General features: G+C 41.6%; 1 protein-coding gene and 1 non-coding gene across 2 annotated transcripts in view; both read right to left on the reverse strand.

Moving 5' to 3' along the window:
• CCDC6 (coiled-coil domain containing 6) overlaps nucleotides 1–20745 on the reverse strand; it is a 118793-nt gene that overhangs the window by 51898 nt on the left and 46150 nt on the right. The window contains exon 2 of the mRNA XM_027596449.2: nucleotides 15101–15250. Coding sequence (XP_027452250.1) covers nucleotides 15101–15250 — 150 coding nt within the window. The remainder of the gene's footprint in view (nucleotides 1–15100; nucleotides 15251–20745) is intronic.
• LOC113924000 lies at nucleotides 19382–19577 on the reverse strand. The gene has a single exon (XR_003520503.2). It is a non-coding gene; the product is annotated as a U2 spliceosomal RNA (small nuclear RNA).

The raw sequence follows: 20745 nt of genomic DNA on the forward strand, positions 1-20745 counted from the left end.
GATGGACTCTGAAAAACAAACTGAGGGTTCTAGAGGGGAGGGGGGTGGGGGGATGGGTTAGCCTGGTGATGGGTTTTAAGGAGGGCACGTTCTGCTTGGAGCACTGGGTGTTATGCACAATGAATCATGGAACACTACATCAAAAATTAATGATGTAATGTATGGTGATTAACGTAACAATAAAAAAAATAAAAAAAGAAAAAAAATGAAACACACAGTTGTACGTACATATCTAAGAGGACACTGCTCCCTAATTTTACCTTCAAAACCATTTCTTCAGGCAGCACGGTATACCACATTCTTCATATGCGTTAGGCAGGCATGATCACCCCCATTTTCTATGTGACAAAAGAGGTGACCAAGATAATTCAGCTGGAAGGTGGCAGAGTCTGGGACCCACATCCTGCTCTGAACCCCAAGCCAGCGTTCTCCCACCGGATCCTGAGCAAACCTTAGAGGAATCAACTTCAGACTCCTCTAGTGTCCAGTGCACGCCTGGCATTTAAAAAGTCACATGACCAAACACAGACAACAGTAATCCATGTGTGCTCGACTGGAGGATGTGGTCTTTTTGTAAACCCTGCATATGGTGTGATTAGCCGGCTCTGAGCAACCTCCACATGGCTGCACCGAACCCTCTCCACACTGGACACAATCCCACTGCTCTGTAAGCAAGCACATTCTTGGTTAAAAAAAAAAAAAAAAAAAGTTTAAAATCTGACATAGTCTTCTAACAATGGAAATGTTGACTAAACAGATGCTGGCTTTCCACCAACTGTTTTTGATATGCAACTCCAAAAAAAGCTGGTCAACCTTGCAGGGACCCAGAAAAAAAAGCAGATGCGAGGAGGTGCTTACAGTGACAAGTCTATTTTTAGCTCGCTCCTTAAAACTCAGGTTCTGCAAGATCAAGCAGTAATTAAAAGACATAAGAGAAATGGACAGAGAACAAGAAGAGCCCTGCCATTTCAGACACAAAAGACCCCGACAGGACAAATATCACTCATGAGGAAAAAAACAGCAAAGCATGCACATCTCCACCTAACATTTTTATTCTATAAACATTATCTGTGTGTCTTCTATCTGTAGGTCCTGCCTTAGACATAGGTGACTTTAGTGAAGATATTATCCTTGCCCTAAAACAGTTTATGGACACTAAGCTTAAATGGTATCTACTGGTTTTAGAAAAATGAACTTTAGTTTTAAAACCTTTAGACGCTTTGCAAAGTCTTTTTTTTAAATTAGTTGTTTTCCAATATGTTTTCAACTGCTGCCATGTTGATTTGAAAGAATACCCCCTTTTTTTTTTTTTTAAGCATTATTCCTCTGCCCTGAGGTTAATTAAAACAATAAAGGATGCAATCTAACGTTGAAAAATGTCTGGCCCACAATGCCGCATTTGTCACAGAATGTCAATCTGAGAAAATGTAAGGCTGTCATGGGTTTACAGGAAAATATTCCTATTTAGACAGATGGTCTATATTGTCAATATCTGATTAGGTATTTCCTTTAACAACACAGATTAAACTAGTAATAAAAGCCATAAAAGCTCTCCATTTTAAGAGGCTTTTTCCTCTCAAAAGCTCTCCCTGAGGAGAATTTGATGGTAAAGCTGCTGTTACCATAACTCAAGTAAGGTCCCCGGGTTACACTAACCCATTTGGAAAAGATCAAGCCATCCTGGGATCTGTTTGCCGAAGATTCACAATGTTCGCCATCCCCTAAGGACAGCTTTGCTGCCTGCTTTGTTCTGCCATCTCGCAGGTGACAGGAAATTTTGGAGCAGAGCATGTAGTTTTGGAACAGAACACTAGAAGTAGAAAACAGGGTTCTTCCTTGGAACAAAGAAACCACCAATACAAAGAGAAACACAGAGAGAAATACAGAAACACCCCCCCCCTTCAAATCCTCAGAGAATGAAGATGAGCAAGAGGGAGGTGGCAGAGCAAGGAAGGGATCTTGAGAAACTAACCACCACAGAGTTTACCCGAGGAAAATTCAGAAATTGTTTTAAACAGATACCATGTAAATTCAAGCCACTCAGCCCCAATGGAGCTTGAACCGACATCCTGAATCCACCTGCCTGTGTTAAAGCTGTAGCTCATGAAATCACAAACAAAAACCCTAAAGGGAGCCTGACTTAGGCTGACAAAAGACCAGCTATCAGAAATAAACTCCAGTTTCAGTGGCATCTTCAAGTGGGCACAAAATTCAAGGCATGATTTTAAATTTCTAATCAAAGGCCTTAACACTTTATAAGCAATTTTATATTTTTAAAAGATTTTATTTGACAGAGAGAGAGAGAGATCACAAGTAGGTAGAGCGGCAGAGGGAGAGGGAGAAGCGGGCCCCCCGCTGAGCAGGGAGCCCGATGCAGGGCTTAATCCCAGGACCCTGAGATCATGACCTGAGCCGAAGGCAGATGCTTAACCAACTAAACCACCCAGGCACCCCTTTATGAGCAATTTTAAATGTTCCAAGAAGGTCTGTGATCCTGAACTAGAACAAAAAAATCATTCAAACTGAGAAGTAAATAGTCAAGCAAATTCTATTAATGTGTTCATGTGTTCACCTTAAATATATCTAAAGAAAAATGCTTAGGTAGATCAAAATTTTTTTAATCAGAATTTTCTATAAATACACCTTATGAAGTCAATCACAAAGATTATGAAACATAGTTTTTATAACTCCTACTTGTGCAATATATTAACATTAACAAAAAAACCCTGTAGAATGGAAATTATGTTATATAACAGATGATCCACTGGCAGCACATTTTTGATGGAATTAGGGTTATATGAATAAAGGCTCCTTAGGATTCAGCATCAAAAAAAAAAATCAACATAGCTGAGAAAGCCATAAGCAAAGATACAACTGTAAACCTATAAAATTCTAAGTACTAAATCTTGAGCATTTTGTTCCTTTATCCACTCATTATATACTGAGCCCAAAAGCAAACTTCCAGCCCAATACAAAATACAAGTATAATATTACTTTGATCAAAAACAGGCTAGCATCAAACACTCATTAACTGCCATCTTTTTTATAATTTACAAAGGCTTTCTGTGAACCAGGCCTCTTACATAAGGGATTCAAGAACTCTTCACTGAGTAATTCTCTCTAGCAGGTAGACACACTGAAAACCGTTCACCTGCGAGAACCACCACAGGTGCACATGTAGGCTGGCTGCTGAGCCAGGCCTCCCACCCAGCATGCAGCAGGTTTGCCAAATCCCAGTCTGGGCGAAGTGTGTGTGCAAGTCTGGGTTTGTTGTCGATCCAGCCAATGCCAAGCGAGGCAAGCCTTCCAGCCACCAGCCCCACAACCCAGTTTTTCATGCAACTTCTGAATAAGCCCAAGATGCTCCCACCTCAGTTCTCACTAGTTCACGCTAATATTTCTCCCTGTGTACTTACCACCCAGTCCTGCAACTGATCGCCTTGGTTTACTGACAACCACCAAGGACTAGAACTACCTGCACCTGGACCAAGTAGAGACCGCCCCCACAGGACAATAACTACATTAAGTCACTGGGTCGTCAAAAACAATTAGGTTATTCATATAAGCTCTGCAAAAAAGTTCAAAACTATCTCTTACAACACTGAGTCTTTTATGAACCAACTTTTCAACCGCTCTACTGAGCAGCCTGAGCAGAAAGACAGCCTCCCACTTCAAATCCATTATATCACCACTAAATGCCTCTTGGGCCCACACTTATTCCCACCTCCAAACCCCTTCTGTTACTGGTACCATTATTCTCAATCAACACTTCACAGCTCATCAGTTACCAATTGGCAGTAAGTCAGCCTCCCTAACAGCTGTCAAACCACCCTCTTCTTCCTGTGCTCATGGCCCCAATCTAGTTCAAGTCTTTCATTCTTCTTCACCGGGCCACTGCCAAAACCTCCTAATGGATCTCCCCAGATCCCATATAGGTCATCCTGGCAGACAAAGCCTAATACTTCAGTACTCCACTCAAAACCCTTCACGGGCTCCCTACCACTTGCAAAGGTGTAACATGCCAATGCATGACATTCAAGTCCTTCCACGACCCAATCCCTCTACAAGTTTCCCAGGCTTTCCTCGTGCTATTTCACACTCTGCTCAAGTGACAGTCTAAGGTTTGCAAACCTAAAAGCCTTCAGGGTCCAGACATCTAGCAAAGAAGGGATGGGTCTCAGCACAGGGAGTGGCTGTAACTGTGGTTAAAGGCAAAGTTCAAGACTCTTTTCCTAAAAAATAAATTTAAAAAACTGAAACCCATCATGCTGGGCAAACACTTCTAGAGACCACTCTGGTCCAGGGGCTTACAGACTGCAAGCTCTGCTAGTCACATGGGAACACCGTAACACCAGCAGCTGTGCACCCATGGCCCCACAGCCCTGATCACGCTGCACCCTCTGGTACAGTGCCTGAATCCCTCCCTCCAACCTACTCAAAGTGGGGGACGGCTCAGAAAACATCTTCTATACCTTCCCACATGCCCTCCTCCTCTTCTTCACGCTGTGAGGAGCACACTGTACTTCCCGTGCATTATAATGTCTCGTTCATGGTGTGTTTCTTATGCTATTAGTTACTTCCAAAAGCAGCTGACACTTCAAGGCTCTAGTTACGATGTACCAAGCATTTTTCGGCCGTAATGGCAGATACAATCATCTGCAATTTACAAAGGATGAAACCATAGCTTAGAGAGGTCAAGGACCTGCCCAGAGTCACACAGCTGATGAGCGGTTGAACTAGGGTTAAAACCAAGGTCTCTGCCTTCACGGCCTTTGTCCTTTCCCTGGATGTATGCAGCTACCCTGGGGCCCCGGCATACATCCTCCATCACCCTCACAGGACTGCAAGCTGCACCAATAGCAGCAACCAGTACGTACTGAATTCCACCCCAGATCGTGCAGAAAATGCCTTGTCTGTGCAAATACTGACTGGAGAGATGATAAAAGTCTCACTTCCTTTAGACGGTTTCCCCTCGATGAAACCTCAGGACGAACAGAACACCTAGGCAAGTATCAAGGGTGCCATTACTACATACGTAGTACTCTCAGGTGACCGGCACCAAAATCAAGAAATAGAACATTGCCAGCTGCCTTCCAGATCACAGCCCCCGGTCCCTGAGAGGTCATCGCTCTCCTGATTCTTACTTATGGTAAGAATTCTTTGCATTTTCTTTAGGAAAAACTTTGTTGCCTATATATTTCTAAACATTAGTTTTGCTCGGTTTTGCATTCTTTTTTTGTCTAGCTTCTGCTAAATAAACTTGTGATTTCATTCACCCACATTACTGAGTCTAAGAGTATTTTTACTACCTTATAATAACCCGTTGATGAGCACATCACAATTTATCCACTCCATGGACAATGGGTATTTGGGTCACTCTGATGAACAATGCCACAAAAGAACATCCTTCTATACATCTGGCGCACATGTGCACACACTGTGAAATATATCCAGGAGTGAAAGTGCTGAGTCACAGTGAATATTTCCAGTATCATTAGGTAATGCCAAATTGTTCTAAAAGCAGTTGAAACCATATCCATTTTCTGACAGCATACAGAAGACTTCTCTAAGTAATATCTTTGTGGTTTATTTTGCCTTTCTTGATTACTAACGTGTACTTGTTCATTTGTTTACTGCTCATTTGGCTATCTGCTTATGTGAAGGGTCTGTTCAAGTCTCTATCCATTCTTCTTTGGGACTGTCCATTTTCCTTACTGATTTGTAGTTTTGTGTTGGTTATATAACGTTGCAAATATCTTTTCCCACCCTGTGGCTTGTCCTTGCATTCTCTTTACATGATTGCCAATGATATGTCTTTGTTCTTCTCCAAGCATTAACTAATGACAACACTCCCGAATGTCTCTGTTGAGAGAATCTCTGTCCTGCTGCCTATCTGTAATCTCCATGTGGATGTCTAGGCATCTTAACTGAACTTCTGAGCTTAATAAGCATCTTTTCTCTAGCTTACTTTATTGTAAAAATATGGTATGTAATACAAATGTGTTAACTGTTTATGTGATTGGTAAAGCCTCCAGTCAACGGCAGGCTATTAGTGGTTAAGTTTCAGGGGAGCTAGAAGTGATACATAGATTCTGATCGGGGGATGGGGAGGAGGAGTTGGACCCCTAACCCCTGTGCTGTTCAAGGATCACCTGAATTTCATCCTTGAACGTCTAGTACAACCCTCAGTGAAATCGTTTGAGCCTGCAATTCTTTCAGTAGGAAGGGCTGTTTCTCAGATTCAATTTCTCCAGTGGTTAGAAAGCTCAGGTTTTCTAGTTCCTCCTCATCCAGTTATAGAAAGTTATGTTTTTCTAAGAATTTGTCCATTTCATCTAAAATTCCAAACGTATTGCCATATACAATTATTCATGAGTTATTCACTCTCCTTTTGAATGTCTAAAAGAAACGTTGGGATGTGTTTCCCCAAAGATTTCAAGCTTGGTTTTTTTATTTCTTTGAATGCAGTAAGCATGGTTACTTTGGAGTCTATGTCTGTTAAGTCCATTATCTAAAGTATCTGTGAAATCCATTTCTGCTCTTTTGTTTCTACTGGTTTACATCCATGAACTCTATCCCCATGTGCCTGGTTCTCCTTGTGTTCTGGACAACATATTTGAACTTGAATTTTAAGCGAAACTTGTGGCCTAGGATGATGGTATCTTCCTCCAAAAAATTCCATCTTCTTCCGCCAGGAACCAGAAGCCTGGGCCTACCTTAATCCAAAACAAAAGCAAATGCTCTCAGGACAAAAGCAGCCTTGGGAGCTGCGGTCTTCTCAATTCCCACCTCCCCCAGGGCACAGGCCTGCAGGCCTTCCCCATCTTGTTAGTTCTTCATGCTTTTTTCAAAAATTTAAAAGCATTCTGTCTAGCTTTTATTTATCCTCAGTGAGGTTTATCTGGATTATCTCATCTGTCATTTTCTAACAGGGAAGGCAGGTGTAACTTTTGCAAGGGAATAGCTAGGTCCTTCCAGAAAATTATTTTTTAAATGTTATTTTCTTAACAGCATCCTCAACCTCGAGGACAAGCCCTCACTTCGGAGCAGATGGCTCCAGTACATTGGGTTTCCCATCCACCCAGAATACCTAACGGGCTATGTTTTTGTTTCCTGTATCCCCCAGAACATGATGGTGCTGAAAGCATTAATGCCTTTAGAGAAATCTGGTTAGGAGGAAAATTTTTAAAAGATGCCCCACAAATGGGGTGCCTGGGTGGCTCAGTCATTAAGCATCTGCCTTCAGCTCAGGTCATGATCTCAGGGTCCTGGGATCGAGCCCCGCATCGGGCTCCCTGCTCGGCAGGAAGCCTGTTTCTCCCTCTCCCACTCCCCCTGCTTGTGTTCCCTCTCTCGCTGTCTCTCTCTCTGTCAAATAAATAAAATCTTTAAAAAAAAAGATGCTCCACAAATGAGATCATTTGTGGTCCTCGAGTCGGCCTATCGCACTGACAATCCATTTTGTAAAACCTAGCACTTTCTTCTTCTGAAGACTTCTGAGAGAGTGTTCAGCCCAAAGAAAGAACTCATTCTAACTTGAGACATTACTGTGAATTTAAAGGCCACACCTTTTCTATGAATAAAGACGAAAAAAGGAAAGTAAAGGCAGTTAGCAGCAGGATACAGCTCTGTATTTAAGGTAATTACTGATTGGGTGAACTGTAAACAGTTTTGAAATGAAAGGAGAACCTATCCAAGAAATGCAAAACATGGCAACGTTTATAACTGCAAAGTTTTAAAATCATTTAAAGTGTTTCCAGCGATGGCTAAAGGCTACCTACAGTGGAGCCATCAGTCCTTTACTAACATTCATCTTTTCAACTAGAAATAACAATGCTTACTCCTACCCTGGTGAATAAAGCAAGCTCTACTCTAGCTTCACCTAATTATTTTTAATTTCATTTTCCATCTACTTTTATTTTCCCTCTACCTGTGTTTTCCCACATTTTTTTTTCAGGAAGTCCGCAAGGGAAGCTTGAAACCCTTTACTCTTGCCCTTACATTTTTGGGAGTCCATACTGGTACATCCGATCTAGGCCTAATGTCAACACACATACGCACACTTGGAAAGAAACTCCATGACTTCTTAAGACTAAACAACTGCATCAAGTTTATTGTGTTTTCTAATCGTAATGCAAATTGTGCTGGAGAGAGATTTTTGGCAGGCTACTAAACAGGAAAATTCTGGCTCATCATTTGGCCTCTGGAGGCTGCATCATTTAAAATGCATTAAAAACATCCTGGGAGCCCTTTGCAGATGTATCAGGAACACAGTGTATAAAGCCCCTTTCCTTGCTCCATGAAAAGAAACAAAGAACAGACAAAGCTGAAGTTCAGATAATTTGTAATAAAAACAATACACACACACACAAACAACCCTCTGACCCAACTGTTCTGTAAGCTATAGGTAATGGCAAATTTTTCAGACCTGCATTAATGGCCCTGAAAAAAGCCAAGAGGGCCCAACTGCTCTGGCCACCTTAAGAACATATTTCAAGGTCTCTTCTCCTCTGCCATGGGGAGGGCAGGAACAGTTTTCATCTGAAGGGATGCAATGGCATCCTAGCCTAGGTGCCTTTAAAATTAACTAGAGAGTTTCATCCATATTTCTTGCCCTGACATGCGATTTTGCTGCCTGCACAAACAAGCCTCCTAGGGGCTTAGCAAAGTCGGGGTCAAAGGCAGCCTCAGACTCCGGTGCACATGCTGACACGCTGTGCTCACTGCTCGTGCGTGTGGGCATGCCTGCTACTCAGACCCACAGGCCTCCTGGGGTTGGGGAAGCATCCACTCCAGAAAGCCGCATCCATTAAGATGATGCTGGAAGGAGAAACTGCTTCTCTGGAATTGAGGGGAGGAGAAGAAAAGGGGGCATGAAGCGGTATGCCTTTGTCTGCATGAATAGGCAGATTCAGGGACTCACTCAAATTATACCTCTCGGTTTTACTCCTGTGCAAACCGAGGTGGAAGAATGTTACTGCCGTATGCTGTCCTCCCGCACTGTGTGGCTGTCCAACCTCTGGTAGTGGCAGCTTCTGCAGCGGTATCTGCCCTCCCCTCCCTTCCTCTCCTCTCTGTCCGTCATCTTTCCACGGATGTGAGGGAGCATCAACTATATGCATTCCAGAAGGCATGCTAACCTCAGGGACCAAGTCAGTAACAATAAAGCCATGCCACTAAACAAGACATCCAGAAGACTTTTATTCTTAAGTCCTCTGAATCATCAATAAGAATATGCCCTCCCCTCTGGAAAACAGCATGGAGGTTCCTCAAAAAGTTGAAAATAGAGCTACCATACAATCCAGCAATTGCACTACTGGGTATTTACCACAAAGATACAAACGTAGGGATCCGAAGGGGTACATGCACCCCGATGTTTATAGCAGCAATGTCCACAATAGCCAAATTATGGAAAGAGCCAAGATGTCTATCGACAGATGAATGGATAAAGAAGAAGTGGTATATATACACAATGGAATATTATGCAGCCATCAAAAGGAATGAGATCTTGCCATTTGCAATGACGTGGATGGAACTGGAAGGTGTTATGCTGAGCGAAATAAGTCAATCAGAGAAAGACATGTATCATATGACCTCACTGATATGAGGAATTCTTAATCTCAGGAAACAAACCGAGGGTTGCTGGAGTGGTGGGGGGGTGGGAGGGATGGGGTGGCTGGGTGATAGACATTGGGGAGGGTATGTACTATGGTGAGTACTGTGAATTGTGTAAGACTGTTGAAACACAGATCTGTACCTCTGAAACAAATAATACATTATATGTTTAAAAAAAAAAAAAAGAAGATAGTAGGAAGGGAGAAATGAAGGGGGGGAATGGGGGGGAGACGAACCATGAGAGACTATGGACTCTGAGAAACAAACTGAGGATTCTAGAGGGGAGGGGTGGGGGGGGGATGGGTTAGCCTGGTGATGGGTATTAAAGAGGGCACATTCTGCATGGAGCAGTGGGTGTTATACGCAAACAATGAATCGTGGAACACTACATCAAAAACTAATGATGTAATGTATGGTGATTAACATAACACAATAAAATAAAATTAAAAAAAAAGAATACGTCCTCCCATAAGGACATAATAATCTCTATCATAGTTATAGTAGCATTATTTTCCGAGGACCAGATCCAATTTCAAATGTGAATCAAAAGTACAAAATCATTAACCTATTTGTTATTTTAAGGTCTAAAATTTAAAAGTTGGATTAGATTAAAAAGATTCAGAGATACATGTAATACCCAGTACCCTTCTTATCTCAGTCCTGTTCCAGGGTTTTAAAAAAAGAAAAAGTATTCTTTAACTCTTGGCAGCAGTACTGGCTGAGAGAAGATTGCAGACAAGAACAGGACTTCCCAAAGAGCAGGAAGTAAACTTGATGCATCAGGCTTACATAAAAGCTAAGTGAAAAAAATCCATGACTGGGGCGCCTGGGTGGCTCAGTCGTTACGTGTCTGCCTTTGGCTCAGGTCGCGATCCCAAGGTCCTGGGATAGAGCCCCGCATCGGACTCCCTGCTCGGCGGGAAGCCTGCTTCTCCCTCTCCCAACCCCCTGCTTGTGTTCCCTTTCTCACTGTCTCTGTCAAATAAATTAAAAAAAAAAAAAAAAGCCACAACTGCTAAAAACCACTATCAATCTCAGGAATGTCAGGCCTTCCAGTTGGCACTGGTGATTGGTAGTTAACAGGGGAGTTAGGCATAATTATTAAAAAAAAAAAAAAAAAAAGTTTTAAGACTGAGGACCAGTGGAATAAATCATATCAAGACTGACAAGACAGTTAAGCTAATCATTAGAGCATTTGGATAATACTAGTTCTTAATGATCTGAGCATTCCAGAATCTTCTATCACCTGCAAATGCGCCCAAGTCCGCAGTGGGCTTCAGTGCACTGAGCTCCTTGACAGACACAACTATGAAAGAACTCTGTGCTCTCAAAGCCAGTGACACAGAAGGTTTCAGAACGTAAGGACAAAACATGCATAAGAATTTTTAAACTTCCTTTTTAGGAAATAAGACATTTCTAATTACAAAAGTAATGCATGTTGCTTTTACAAAAGGAGAAGGAAAGGGATATAAGAAATCTCACATAACCCATAAGTTCGGCACCCAAGTATAACTACAACTAACGTTTTGGAAAACAGTCTTTTAGACGTATTTCCTAATATACGTGTTATAAATCAAAAACTGATGAAGAGGTTGCTTACAAAACATTTCTTGTAAATTTTAATTATAAATTATGGTTAAATACAACTTGTCTTTGAGGCATTCCAGAGCTGAATTTAGTTCTGATGCCGGCTTACTAGAAGGTTCTTCTCAGGACAGTTCTCAATCAGATAATCAATCCCATGGCTCAAAAGGATGCAGATTTTTCAGACAAGTTTTCATAAAATGAAAGTATAATTTTCTGGCTACCCAATGTATATATACAAACGCAAGAGAAAAAGCATGCTTTCCGTGTGTTGTTTCAGTGATATTAACATATTTGAAAATATATGAGCTATCTCCCAAACTTGATCTGTTAGGACAAAAGGATTTCCTTCCGTCCATGCTTAAATAAACTTCCATTTTTAAAGGTATTAGATAGGGGCACCTGGGTGGCTCAGTCGTTAAGCATCTGCCTTCAGCTCAGGTCATGATCTCAGGGTCCTGGGATTGAGCCCCACATCGGGCTCTGTGCTCAGCAGGAAGCCTGCTTCTCCCTCTCCCACTCACCCTTGATTGTGTTCCCTCTCTTGCTGTGTCTCTCTGTGTCAAATAAATAAATAAAATCTTTTAAAAAAATAAAGGTATTAGATACAAGTTCCATCATGGCAGATGAAAAAGGAAGCGTCTCCTCCACAGCAATAATCTCTATTTGTCTCAAACCCAAAGAATTCCTTTGAAATGCACATAAAAGCATGTCCAATCACTATGAGAGATAACAGTCAAAGTGTGGTGACAAAACCAAAATTGTTCTACAAATAGCCTCTCAGTGGCCTTTGGGTGGAAAACATTAACCAAACACTTTCCCGGTGAACAGGTCGATTCAGTCATTTGTCAATTAGGGACACTCGCATGAGGTTTCTCTTGCAGGCTTTTCAAAAAAAGGTCTATCTAGAAGCACCATCTTAGAGAGCCATATTAAAGTGATTACACCATTAGAAAAAGTCTATTGGTACCAATTACTCTAAAAAGCCTCCAGATGGAGATCCGTTCTTCCACACTGGGTGGCAGAAAATGTGAGCCTTCCACAAAGGACTGGCTGAAGTCCTTGAGGCAAGCCTGGGGGGTGGAGGTGGGCACCACAGGGTGGCAGCCTTCTTCCCCACTTTTGTCCCAGCTCTCTCCAACTGACCAAAACCAGAGGAGGGCTTTGGGGGTATTCACCCCAAAATGGTATGCTGTGATACCTAATGTCTAACGTGAGAGATCACCTATCACACCACAGAACAGACATAGCTCTAGAACCTGCCAGAACCTCTAGAACATGTCAACCTCAAACTCTCCGACATCCGTCTCCTTTCAAGAGCCTAAGAACCAGGAAGGGGGATGGTGAGTCACTGCTTAATGGGTACAGAGTCTGGTTTTCAAGAAGTTCCGGGGATGAATAGTGGTGATGGCTGCACAACAGCGTACTTAATGCCACTGAATTATACACTCAAAAGTGGCAGAAATGGCAAATTTTGTGTTATGGTTATTTTGCTACAATGTATGCATGTGTATGTGTGTGTGTATATATATATATATAAATATTTATAGCCTAAGAACCACACTGGGATTCGTGAGAGATTGTCTCACACGTGCTGATCATTCATTCGTCCAGATTGTGCAAGTCAGACCACAAACGAGCTACAGTCTCACCAAGAGCTCCCCCAACAACAGAATCATACCTTCATACAGTATCCTTTGTTTTAACAGAGGGCAGACCTAAGACTTGGCCATGTGGGGACTATTGCTACACGTTATATACTACTTTCAGCAAAAACAATTTATTGCATTGTTCAGTTCGTATCTTCTTCAATCTCTTGAGAAAGAGCCAACATGCCCCTCAGTTTTTAATATATGAAAAAATTTTTTCTCCTGACCAAGTAAAACTACTTTTTTAAATGTAAGAATTATGGAAAAAAAAAAAAAACACTCTATTTCTCCAGGTTATAGCTTTATTTATAGGAATGTTCAGAACTTTAAGTTCAAGCTTTCTTATGCCAAGTGTATTATCATAACTAACTTCCTTTTCTGCTGCACATGGCTCTTATGTTCTCACTCTTATTTAGTGTCTTATTTTAAGGAACATCAATGTCTTTGGGGAAAAGGTGGGTTATGATAACAAACTACACACAACACAACCACTCACAATGAAGATGAGTCTTCATAGAGAAAAGGAACATGACTAGGTTTTGGTAGCTTTATAAATTATTTGGTAAAAGACTCTAAATACTAATAACCATTTAAGTTGAAAACAAAAAACATTTCTTGCAGGGTTAAAAATTAGGGCACCGGGGGTGCCTGGGTGGCTCAGTTGGTTAAGCGACTGCCTTCGGCTCAGGTCATGATCCTGGAGTCCCAGGATTGAGTCCCGCATCAGGCTCCCTGCTCAGCAGGGAGTCTGTTTCTCCCTCTGACCCTCCCCCCTCTCATGCTCTCTCTCTCTTTCTCTCAAATAAATAAATAAAATCTTTAAAAAAAAAAAGAAAAAAATTAGGGCACCTGATTACACACTCAACTTGGAAGAACAAACCGCAATTGTATCCCTATAGTTCTAGAAGCAACATGCAGAGTAAGTGGTCTGATGCTGTCGCGGTGAAAGGGAGCCAAAGGTCAGACAACCTCCTCCCCTTTTCTTCCTCTAAATCGGAATGCACACAAGTCCATAAAGAGTTTCCACACAGAAACTCTGTCATAAATCTCTGCTGAACAGTAATGCCTGGCTACCTCTCTTCTTCACATTTCAACAGCCACCATCTAAATCATACTTTGTGCAAGAGAGTAACAGTATCTTTATTCAGTAATTAGGTAAAAAAATGAGAATGAAAGAAACATCTTTCTTTGTTTGGCCCTTTGGCCCTCGTTGTCTGGACCACTGTACGGTCTTAACACCACAGTTTCTACCCCAGAGCTCCTGCCTTCTCTTACAGGACTGTCTTTATTGGAAGGTAAGAAAAGGATTTAGGAAGTTTTTTAAAAGCCTCAAGTATCCTTTTATTATAACCTCCCTAAAATGTATTCTTCAACCAAATCAATGAATGGAGTGGTTAGCGATGCCCCTGAAACGAAAGATACAAGGGAATGCATCTACCTCTCTTAGTCACCTGACAAAGTGGAATTACTTGTCCTCCTGGCATAATTCTTTACCTGCTCATGATCTTGGATAAGCTGTGGTATATAATGAAAACTTAATATTCCATTTATTCTTAAGTTCACATTAAGTGACCCACAAAATATTTGCCCTAAAACAAATTTTACTTTTGTAATTTACTAGTAAGCTTTGGGGGGGGGAACCTCTAAATTAGAAAAAAATCAAACCTTTCCTATATGTTTTATGTTGTGCCTTCTATAAACTATTAGTGATTAATGTTAAGTTATAATAGCTGTCTGATATTTGTTCAGTAACATATTACTCACCCATCTGAACATACCTGATTGCCTGTAATTTTAATGACCGATCATAGATATATTTTCCCCCCAAATTGACATTTCACTTTATGTAATCAAATTTAAGTGCAAAAGACCCACTTCTGTTGCAAAAATGTTTATGTATTCATTATAGACTGAACGTAAGAGGAGAAAGAAGTCCCACATTTAGTGTTAATCCTCATATTTCCAAAACACTACATATAGCAATTACTCCTGTGGTAAGGCTTCAGGCTCATCAGCAACTCTGTAAGGTGCTCACAGCATAAAATATCTTCCCTTACCTAAGCAGATGAGTCACAGAGCCAGAGTCTTGAGTATTACATCGCTGCCATCTTTACCTGGTATTTTTAATCTCCAAAGAACTTTAGCTACAACCTCATCAGCAAATGTTTCAAGCAAAGTGCTCTATCAAAGTAATTTCTTCCTAGAGAGGAAAACAGGCAGGGAAGATGTAAGGGGAGAAAAGATAAATTTACCTGCATCAATTTTCTGGAGAGCTCATTAGTGAGGAATTCTTCTTCTTTCTCATAATTTACAGCAAGGGTTTCTTTCTCCTTCTGCAAAGCCTGGATCTTCTTGAATAAAGTGTTACTGATGAATTCTTCCTCTTGCTCAGCCCTGGCTTGCTGTTTAAAAAAAGGAAAAAAAAAATAAATTAAAAGAGCAACAACAACAACAAAAAATATGTTAAGGAAACAGGAAATTTATTAAAATATAGTTCTTATTTGCAGAGAGGGCACCCATTTTAATGAGATTTCTATTTTTAACTGTGAACCAATGCACCCCAGGATGCATAAACCAGAGGCGCTGAGTAGCAACCCTAAAAGCAAATCTGGCTATTCCCCCAAAGGGCCTTCCTGTACTACGCACGGCCCCTCTTCTTAAAGTGATGTTTCAAAGACATTAATTAAAAACTGTTTTACAGTTTTTAGAATCAATCCCAAGGCAATCACTAGACTACAGAGAACTCGTCAGATGGCAGGCAGGTCCAATTCTGGGGTATGTGAATCAATTTGTGGTAACTCTGCAAGTCACTACATCTCAAAGGTTTATAGTTAAAAGATCTAGGTAACATGTTTTACTAAAGCAGAGAAGTTCAACTTGCTTAAAAGTAAACTCATGTCACCTCTTTAGGGTGTTACTGAAAGGGTTTGGATATGCAATTTTAAAAGCAATGCAGATCTACATGGATTCGGTGACATACTCAATGAATAGTGATTGTAAGGAAATATACAAGTGGCTAGAAAGTATTACTGAATTAGCAGGAATCCAACCAGTGAAAAGTAAGGGTGGAGGAAAGGAGTCTTATTTTTTACTTTATTAATTTCCCACCGGGAATTTTTTGGAGGTGAGGCCAAGGACAGGCATAACTGAATTTTAAAAACAGAAGAAAAGAGTGTCAGGATAATTCAACAGAGATGAAAATATTCTTCCATAGCCCCTCCCCCCCATGGTATATTTTAACAGAATAAACAGAAAAACCTAACCTTCTTTGAAGGAAATTAATCTTTTCAGAAAAAGAAAACTTGCTTCCAGTGAGCTCAAGTCTACTCAAAGCACTTTTTAAACCACATCATTTTGATGCATTAATCCCAAATAATGCATTCCTGTTTTATCAGCTAAGTCGAAAGAGAAAGAGCTCTATCAATTCCAAGCCACCAGCACCTGTCACTTACAATAATAAGAAAGCCAGAGGGCAGGGGACAAAAGGGCACCAGCACGAAATAATTACCACCTTTTATTGTAAAACCTCTGACAACCACCCCCAAGTCCGGTCGTTTAGATTTCTGTATGTATTCACTTGCTCCCCCAGTGCCCGTGCCCTAACAGCCACAGTTTCTGGGGAGACTGTCCTCTGTGCTCCCCATCTCTGTGGCCAAAAGGAAGCACCCTAGTCCCCAGAACTGCCTGTCAAGTAGTTCTACAAAAGAGAGCCACACGGAGTACTTCAACTGAAAAACAGAGCTACACAAAAAGTGGAAACTTTGGGAGAAGGTCCAGCTCTCGAGTTCTTGAAGAAACTACCTGGGATAGGTCAGGAGAACTGAGCATCTAAGAACACATCTCAGCTAATAAATGCTTCTTTCCATCCAAGAGCACCCAGGGAGAGGTCCCTAGGTTCCAGGTGGCTCCCTCACACCTGGGATTTTGTTACCCCTTCCTAGTGCTCTCCACCAAGGTCCAGAAAATCTGCTGAGGACTGCTGCTTCCCCTCCCCCCTTGAAATGACTCCCCACTCCTCTTTAAAACTCACATCCATCCAGGTGTCAGTACTAGTGCAATAGGCAGGAATCCAAAGTATTTACAGAGGCACACTTGACGCATATATCCAAGCCCGCAATCTGTTCAAGCTACTTGTTTTTCTGCTTTTGACTGACAATGTCCTACATGATTTGATTTCTGATTATCCTAAAAGTTACAGAACAGAAAGGTAGAGAGGGGCTATAATGCTAGTGATTCTACACTTAATTATTCAAAAGGGTGTTCGCCATAAATTATTTTCGTTATCAGGTCAGACTCAACTTCTTAACGTGTGGCCACACGCTCAGTATTTTAGACAAATGGTGTATCTGATCACAAGCAGTAAGAAAGCCAGACTCAGGCTTAGCAGACCACCCTCCCCTTTGCACTGGGGCCTGGAAGTAAGAAGCTGGAAGTAAGGGATAAGCCCTAAGTGTTTGTTCATGGAGCTTCCACCCTACCTCCCCCTTCATCTAACTATTAAGTTACAGGGACAACAGATTTCAGTGTAATATAAAACAGAACTCTGCGATAAAAAGTAGATTTGTTTGCCAGGGGCTGGGGGAGGGGGTTGCGTGGGAGATGGGGAATGACTGCTAATGAGTGCAGGATTTCTTTCTGGGGAGATGAAAATGTTCTGAAATTAGTGCTAACGGTTTACACAACCTTGTGAATATACTAAAAATCAATGAGGTGTACACTTTAAAAGGGTAGATTTTACTGAATGTGAATTATATCTCGATTAAGAAAAAGCACTCTGATAATTAGCAGGGTCTAGATTTCACGAAGCACCTGGTTTCCTTTGCAATTCTTCCCAGAGAAAGCAGCAAAATTTTAAAAGGATGGGGGGCGGGGAGATGTTGAAGAGCACTAGATCTGCTCTAAAGTGCCTTCCCAAGTAAGTGACACATTGCTGGTTGTGAGAGGCTGAGGCTTTCCCTAACAAAATTATTCACGATTTCAGAATAGCCACTTAATTCTAGGCAAAGCCCATTAATGGAAAATGCTGCTCTCAGGACCCCTGAATAACATGCAGAACTACTCTGTGGAGGCTTGTCAAAGCCTAACTTCGTGAGGGGTGGACAGGCCCTCAAACAGACTCCATCAAAGGCCTCCTTCAGCTAAGTTTTTGCCGTGTTTTTGACCGAACCCGGGGCTGTTTGTTATTCTGCCTCCTGCAGCATCTGACACCCAGTGGAAAACCACTGGTAGGACAAAATTCCAGGTCCCCGAAAATGTAAAACCAAGTCCACTCTTTTTCTAACCGGTCACAAATCACCGTAGGAATTAACACATAAACGAGGACAAAAGACAAGATGTTGTATCCAATAGAGCGTCAGAGAAAATTTTTTAAAAGATCAGACAGAGTGGACTGACAAGCAGGGGTAAACCTGATGGTCAGAGGCTGAGCCGAGCGCCACACAAAGCAGTCGGCATCCACCACGCCCCCCCAGCCGCCTCCCATGCCAGGCGCCTCATCCACCCAATGTCAGTGTGAGGCCTGGCTCTTTCTCCCCCTAACTCCAGAACAAGCCTTTTATTTAAGCTGTAAGCAAATGATCCTTCCAATTTATTCCTCCAAAGAAGACAAGAGCCTGGTGGACAGCGGCCTAGGAGCAAATCAGCAAGGCCCTGGCACCATTTGCCAGCATTGGCCGTCAGAAAAGCGGGGGCAGAGGGAGATAAAACAAGATACCATCTCAAATCTCATCAGTTTTATCAACCTACTTCCCTTTTCATCTGAAATGCTTGAAAATTTCAGCATACCTAAAGACATCCAAATTCAAAAATAAAATTGTATTTCCAAAGCTAAATAAATGAATCACGGTTCACCTCTAACTCCATAAACTCTCAAAGAGAAAATGTGAACAAAAAATTAGGAATGCTTTGAAGGAGGAACGCTTTTCTTTGTGTTCTGCCTATGTCTGTAGAGTTGAAGACTGGGACAATCTGGGGAAAAAATTTTAAATGTCTGTAATTATAGCTGCATGTTCAATATTGCTCTAGATGCTGTGTTTAGAAATTGAGCGACTCTTATTCCCCTAGCAATAATCATCTGAGGTCTGTAAATACGAGGACTAGAACAGAAAGCATCTCCATCACTCTCTTTCCCCATCCTATCAAAAATCCAACATTACAAAAAAAGGGAAACAGTAAAGAAATAGGGGAGGGGGCAGGCCAGGAGAAATTTACCAAGTACTCTGGCAAAAATGAACACCAACAAAATCCTTAGAAGAATTATTTTCTCCTGAGTCACCACATATTTAGGCAACCATACTCTGACTGAGCACAATTTTCTGTGAAAGGAAAACACAGCTCGTTCTGACCCACTGCTATGATGACCAGGGCACAAATTTGATAGGAGAGTCCAGTGTGATTGTTTAGGGTTTTTGTTCTTTACCGTGGCAGTGTGGAGGTCAAGGGTGGGTGGAGAAAGGAGAATTCAAAAGCTCTCAACAACAGCATTCACTGCTGCCGGAGAAAAATCCAAGCGCCAAAACCAAAGTCATGTAGGATGATGCAATTCACGATCCGCCAAGCGTAAGAAAAAGAACAGTTTTCCAAAGCAGGCACTATTTGAGAGCAACCATAGGTGAAGGATAGAATCAACAGAAGATACGAGTGACTACCAAGATAACACATTAGCATTTGTTTTTAAACTGGTAAGAATAGATACTACACTTGATCTTAGCCAAAAGGCCGAGAAGCGATAGCATTTGTTTTTAGAAATTACTTTTAAGTTGATTGCTGACTTGTTTTAATGACAAAAAGTCATAAAGGTAAGATTACCTTGAAGCTCTAATGCTTAAGAGTCCAGGCAGCCTCTATTTATTATTTTAATTATTTAAATTTAGGAATCTATTTGAATATATTATTTAAATTCACTATTCTGTTGCCTAGTCACTCACAATCCATACTTTGATGATCATAACATCTCAGTTTGAAATAGCATCAAATTGTTACAATAGCAGGAACCACCCAACACAAAGCCAGGCAAGTGAATAAAACCCTGGGCGGTCTCCACTGTCATTTTACTAGGGTCACCACAGCACAGTCCGGGGAGATGCTGCGTTCAAAAGAACTCATGTCTGATGGCTGGTGCCTCTTAGAGGATTCCCCTGAATATCAGTCGAACCAGGGTTTATCAACACAAACCACTGTCCTGCCATGGCCCTACATGGTCTGTTTAACACTTAAGTACCAGTACCGCAGGGGTGGGTGGCAGGTGACACAGAAGATAAGTCCATTAAGTACCTTCATCTCTTCGATTAGAAGAACTAGAGAGATGAGTTCAATTACATGTGTGAGAATTAGAATTTTCCATTTCGTCTGTGGAAGCACTAGATTATTTTGTTGTTTCCTCCACATACTGCACACTACCTAGGCTTATAGTAAAAACAATTAATAATCAGTAAATTCAAACACTAATTTATTCCATTCCAGTACTGCCAGCAAATCACTGAGTACACAGGGATCAGAGCAGAATCATTGTTGGCTCTTGCGACTGTGCTATTCTACCCCAGATGCTATGCCCAGGCCATCTGCAGGACTGCAGGGCAAGAGAGAAACAGCTAGAAAGGGTGACTTGAAGGACAAGAAGAGCTCAGAGAATCTCGAGGTTAAGAAGGACTCCAACAGCTACCGAGTTTCATCAACCTGCTGTGCCTCTCAGACCAGCTTCAGTGCAAGACCAGTCCTCATCACTCTGGTGTCAGACTGCCTCATTTACAAGATGCCCACCTCCAGATGAGTGACCCCAGATGAGCCATGTGACCTCTCTGGACCACCGCTTTCTCCTCTGTAAAGTGAAAATAACGGCACCTCCTTCTGGGTTGGTGTGAAGATAAATTCATATAATTCACAGAAAGAGCTTAGCATA

Source organism: Zalophus californianus, chromosome 15 (assembly GCF_009762305.2).
Source record: "Zalophus californianus isolate mZalCal1 chromosome 15, mZalCal1.pri.v2, whole genome shotgun sequence".
Taxonomy (NCBI): domain Eukaryota; kingdom Metazoa; phylum Chordata; class Mammalia; order Carnivora; family Otariidae; genus Zalophus; species Zalophus californianus.